General features: G+C 38.4%; 1 protein-coding gene across 1 annotated transcript in view; it reads right to left on the bottom strand.

Annotated features, from left to right (window-relative positions):
- Positions 1–3,376, bottom strand: part of capn9 (calpain 9) — a 10,323-nt gene extending 6,947 nt beyond the window's left edge. Inside the window, exons 1-4 of the mRNA XM_015396691.1 lie at positions 3,083–3,376; positions 2,329–2,398; positions 2,118–2,236; positions 8–40 (exon numbers count right to left, since the gene is read on the bottom strand). Coding sequence (XP_015252177.1) covers positions 8–40; positions 2,118–2,236; positions 2,329–2,398; positions 3,083–3,289 — 429 coding nt within the window. The 5' untranslated portion in view covers positions 3,290–3,376. The remainder of the gene's footprint in view (positions 1–7; positions 41–2,117; positions 2,237–2,328; positions 2,399–3,082) is intronic.
- Positions 3,377–5,853: the final 2,477 nt, after the last annotated feature.

The raw sequence follows: 5,853 nt of genomic DNA, 5'->3' as shown, positions 1-5,853 counted from the left end.
CGTCCACCACCACATCCAGCCATTTGTTGTGTTTCCAGAACTAAACAGGACAATGTAGAAAAATCACAAAAAAATCTGCCTTTTATTCCCCAGATTAAAAAAAAAAAAAAATCTGTATATTAATAAATATTACATGTATTTTCTAATGTAGAAGCATATTTATTTATAAAATATTTGCATTGACAGGAATATAGAAACCAAAATGGCTTGGCAAATAAAGTTCATTTTGACTCAATACAATAGAATTAAAGCGCAAAAAATTTTTAAATAAATAAGTTGATTTTATGGAGAAGGTAAGAAAGACAACATGCCATAGAAAAAGATGATTTATGTCTAACCTATTAATGCCTATTGTAGCAAATATGCAACAAACCTGGGAACCTTTGGTGAACCCTTGTTTCTAGTGGGACTGATTCAATTCTATTCAGTTTATTTCTATAGCTCCAATTCACAACACATGTCATCTCAAGACACTTTACAGTTCGTCAGATCATCCAGTCAGATTGATTCAAAGTTTTCTATCTAAGGAAAACCAGTTGATTGCATCGACTCATTGACTCGAAGGCAAACACATTTACTAAAATAGAAGCCAGCGCAAATATCCCTCCTCTACCGAACATTATCCTTGGTCTGTTCCAGTCTCCTGATAATCACTGGAACCAGACTAGGGCCAGGGCTGTTTGCCAGGGACACTGCATCGAAGCAGTCAGTTTGTTCACAGGATGCTGCGTCCACATTGATCAACACCCATGGTTCTTCAGAGAACTCCATGATGTTCTGAGGTCTTCGTTGATTACCAGCTCTGTGGTTGAAAATGACCTACTGCTGTGGGGCTGAGAGGTCCTAGCCGGTGGCTCCCACTTCTTTATGGTACAGCTGGCTGTGCAGCATTTAGCTGGAAAATAATTTATGTGAACCAACAACCTGCTGACATTATATAATTTACAGAAACTCACAGAGCTCCAGATAGACATCCAGCCTTACAAAAAAAAGCTGAGTTTTAACACATTTGAGGATAAAATCGGATCACCTGACTCTAATAAACTGTGGAGGAGTGTCTCACTACTTTTAGAAAATATATTTTCCATCAATCAGCTCAAAGAATTTATTACTACAGAAGTATATACTGATGTCCTTTCATCTCTAACTTTTTTCACTTCTTGGGTTCTTGCATGTCTTTGTCACCAGAGTTTGGTAGTATAATTCACTCAGTTACCTTTAGGAATATGCTGGTGAAGATCCTCAGCCATCCAAGTCATAGTCATTCCAAAAAAAGTAAAAAAAAAAAAAAAACAATCCACTGCACTTTTTTTTCCAAGTTTGAAGACGTTTGGCTTCCCATCAAAGCCAAACGTCTTCAAACTTGGAAAAAAAAGTGCAGTGGATTGTTTTGTGTTTTTTTTTTACTTTTTTGGAACCTTTAGGAATAGTTTTGTTGCATTAGACTTGTTACTTTAGTAAAAGTATGCTGAAGTATCACTACTGTAACTTGGGTAAAACTCCTGGCTCTCTGCTTATCGTGAGCAATTTCATTCAGTGAAGAACAAACTTGTCTTAAATAAAAATGGACCAGAGTCACATTTCTGTTTTGGTTTGACGTTCTCCTCCATCAACTTATGCTGATGCATCATTTAAACACTCTGAGGGATGTTTTAAAAAGTGGAATAACCAAAATTATTCAAAAAGACTTACTTTAAGACATATTTCTCACCCCTCGTATTCCCATTGTATCATTAATTTATGATTACATTTATTTCCTTTTTATCTCATTCCAGAAACACTAGAATAAAAGTATAAATATATATTTTGTGTAACTTGAGACCATTTTTAAAATAGAAAATCAGATATTGTGATTAAAAGTAGATCCGTAACTCTGTACTTTAGGAGCCTTTTTACACAATACTTTTTTACTTGATGTTTTGGATGTGTACTTTATAAAAGTAAAACTATGTTGCAGCAGTGTTACTTTTACCTGAGTGTTGTTTGGGACTCTATTCTAATAGGAATTTGTCTCCAAAACAGCTTCACTAATTTTGTTAGTTATAAGAACAATACAAAAACTCTTAATTCCTGGAATTGAAATCAGTCTGAACCTGAGGTGTAAAATAGTTGCATACCTGGAAGTGAAAGATGCCGGCGTATCCTTGGTCAAAGCTTTGGTCGTGGGGAACGACTCGATTCAGAGCATCCTTTTTTAGGGTCAGAGAGGCGATAGCTGCCAGGAGCCAACAGTCCCCTGTGGCAACAAACAAGCACCTCAGTCATCATTAGAAAATTAATTTCACGTCTGCTACATGTCTAAGAGACGCAGATAACAGGACCACCCACCCAGCTGTCCCTGGCAGATGTCAGTCCTGTTTGCATCACCAACAATGAACTTTGGGTTCTGGCAGATCTCCTGTAGAGATGACCAAAAAAAAAAAAAAACAGGAAAGGAAACAGGTTGGTTGATTTTTAAAGAAGGACACACCAGTGCGTTCCTGATAGGTGTGTTCACATTCCACACATATCAATCAGTCTGAAATCCCAGTCAGTCACTAACAGAAAACACACACACACCATGATGGCAGCTAAAGCATTTACTCTGAAGGAACGCCCAGAGGAAAAATGCACAGCAATGGTCACAAAGTGGAGGGGTGAGTTTTTCCTTCTCATACTGTCCGGGGTAACAGATAGCGCATTTACTGCGGGGTGTTGGGGAAGGTCAAAACGAGCCATAGCTAAAAACAAAAAGGTACAGAGACTGTAATCTAAATATAAAACATATAAAAGCTCTGGGCATTGCCTCTGATCAGCAGCAAACTGCCTTCAGACCTTTTTAATAAGGCATGCTATTTACAAAAAGATGGACCTGGTATGTCAGCAATCAGAACAAACAGAACATGATCATAAAGCCAAACTTTCTCTTCATCTCTGCACTAATATGGCTTACATCCTCTCCCAGTCAGTTATTGCTCTGTTCTCTTCAATAACTGCCATCAATTAGTTTTCTCTGTACAGATCATCATCATTTACAAGAACCTGAGATGTTAGAGTCACCTTTACACCATCAGCCGCCTCTGGAAACAAACAGCGTACTCACATGTGGTCTCTTCCATTCAATCTGGACAGGAACGCTCTGGCTGAAGAAGAGGGAGGCATCGGTGGCAGGGAAGTCTGGGTCCTCGAACAGGACCCCCTTCTGGAGGCACTCCCGCCGGAGCTGCTCAAACGACTTACCATCCCACTGAGTGTTGACCACCTGGCTGGAGCCCGAGCTCCTGCCGGACAGAGTGGACTGCAGAGGCATTCTGTTCTTCAGGAAAAACCTCAGCGAGCAGAGGAAGAGAAGGTGTGAGGTGTGCTGCACCTGACAGAGTGGCCCATGTAGGGAAGAGTGTCAGCTGGGTAGGGCTGCTTGGTGGACACACCCCAGGCAGACAGAAACTGGTTAGTCCTCCAGCCGGAGAACCGCTCCCTTTCTGTCATTCTCACTGGGTTTGGCCTGCTGGAAGATTCATCCTTGTTGATAAGACAATAGGAGCCCAACAGGCCTAAAAACCTAGTTAGTGTAATCTCTGGACTGACTTTGCTACAAAGCACACACAAAATAACAGAAGAGAGTTTTCACTGTCTAGGATCTGAGACAAATTTCCCTTCCCATGAAATGTTACTGAAAGTAGCCAGAATAAAGTAAAATGCAACCTCTACCAGCTACTTTTGCAATGTGGTTTAACTTCCAGCCATGATTAGCATCAGTCTACAGTAGAACCAGTAATCCCTGCCTGAATGAAACACAATGAGTTCACCTGCCTCTACATAAGCTAACCTAAAGCAAAGCTAAAGAACATGAAACAAACTAAGCTTGCTTAGAAAAGCAGCACTGACACTGACTTTGAAGAAGAAGAAACAGTCTGACTATACAGAGTTTGACAGTGAAGATAAGCAACACTCATCTCATTAAATGCATCGAATCCAACCCACCGTAACACTTCAATCTAACTATTCATGTTTTCTATATCCAAGATTCAAAGGCAGTGTAAACAGTTACTGTATTCTGGGTTTATGAAATAATTTACTGAACCTGACAACCGTTTTTTACGATCCAAAGAGAAGTTTGTAAGACTTGTTAAGCAACTTCAAACAGAGATCTTGAAAAGCTGGATGGATGACTGGATGTGTTCTTGTTTTCTCCCTCCCTCCCTTCTTGCTCCCTCCCTCTCTCTCACTTGTATTTACTCACTCTGTTTCTCCTGCTTTGTAAGGTGTCAGCTGGAATGAAGCCTTTAATAACAGAGTGCCTGCACCACTGCAGAATAAAACCTTTCAGGCTCTGGGATCTATGGACAGGAAGCCTTTGCAAATAGGAAACCTTTGGGTCTGTGGAGTTCATGAAAAAATGTAGGCAGTAAGGGAATTTATTTTAGCCCAGAGTTAAACTGCATGTGCAAAATTTTAAATTAAATGTATTGTTTGAGAGTATTTTTTGTATCTAATAATGTAAAACTGAATATAAAACAGCTGAAACTTAATAAGTTTTCTTTGAAACTGTATTTCAATTAAACTTAATATTCATTTTGAAAAAATTCCCTTTCAGTTCTGCAATTCAATCTCAAATTTTCTTGCAGCACATCCTGCTGAAAAAAACGAGAGTAACTGAACACAGATTTAGGTTGTGCATAAAGGGAAGCTGCCTAAGCTGCTGCATTTAGACTGGGCTCAAGCCTCAAATCAGTAAGGACACGACAGAGGTGCATCTGTAGTCTCTATAGTAAACACTATCTGAATGGTGCTAAGAAGGAACAGGAAGCAGGATGCTTCCTAGCTCCAATTTATTCAGTGTAGAGACCTACTACTGTAGCTGCTGCTAGGAGCTGTACGGTGTGTGAGATGGTGTGACAGGAGGTATAACCACCTCAGAGGAATAAAAAAAAAAACACTTTATTTCTTCATTTACTCTGTGTGACACATGGTAATTCACACACCTTGATTTGTACGGCAAACTGCCTGCTCACTGTGCTGCTAAAATAGCAGCCATTGATCCATATTATGAGATAGAACAACACCCCCTACTGGCCTGTATAGACAAAGAGCTGCATGGACATTTGTTTACCTGAGGTTTGTTATGGATGGATTTAATACCTACCTGCAAAGGTGTCAAGTAACAAAGTACAAATACATTCCTTACCTAAGTAAAAGTTTTGTCTATCTATACTTTACTGGAGTAATCATTTTTATACAACTTATTACTTCTACTTCTTATATTTTCATGCAATTATCTCTACTTTCTACTCTTTATATTCTAAAAATAGACTCGTTAGTTTTGTTTCATTTAAGCTCATTTTCATTATGGCCTCTTGATATTCAAAAAAATGAAAACCATCAAAATAATTTGTTTCATCCAGGCAATTTATTTCTTTGTTGTTGGACCCCAACTTGTTGTTCACCATATATCAGATTAAATAATTTTTCATGTTGATGCAAAGTTAAATGTGACACTGCTACCATTAGTTATTAAAACTTAGACAATTAAGTCTAAGGAAGTTAAAAATGTTCTTTTAATAGTGTAGTGCAGTAAAGCTTCTTGCCTTAAAATTTTTTATTGCAGTACTTTTTATTTTGTACTTTAAGTAGCTTTAAAATTGGTACTTTTACACTTTTACTGGAGTAAAAAGCTTAAGTTGATTCTCTAACTTCAGCAAAGGTGTTTTAAATAGTAGGATTTATACTTCTACTGGTGTAAACATTAATACTGTTGAAACCTCTGCCTACCTGAGAGCTCTGCGGCCTGTAATTTAACCCTGTAATGCCAAATGCATCATATTTGATACATACGGTTTCTGAAATGTTTTGCATCTGACACCTTTTGCATAA

This window comes from Cyprinodon variegatus, unplaced genomic scaffold (genome assembly GCF_000732505.1).
Source record: "Cyprinodon variegatus isolate N-32 unplaced genomic scaffold, C_variegatus-1.0 Scaffold815, whole genome shotgun sequence".
Taxonomy (NCBI): domain Eukaryota; kingdom Metazoa; phylum Chordata; class Actinopteri; order Cyprinodontiformes; family Cyprinodontidae; genus Cyprinodon; species Cyprinodon variegatus.
Note: the sequence above shows the minus strand (reverse complement) of the source record. Positions and strands in the feature narration are given on the sequence as shown.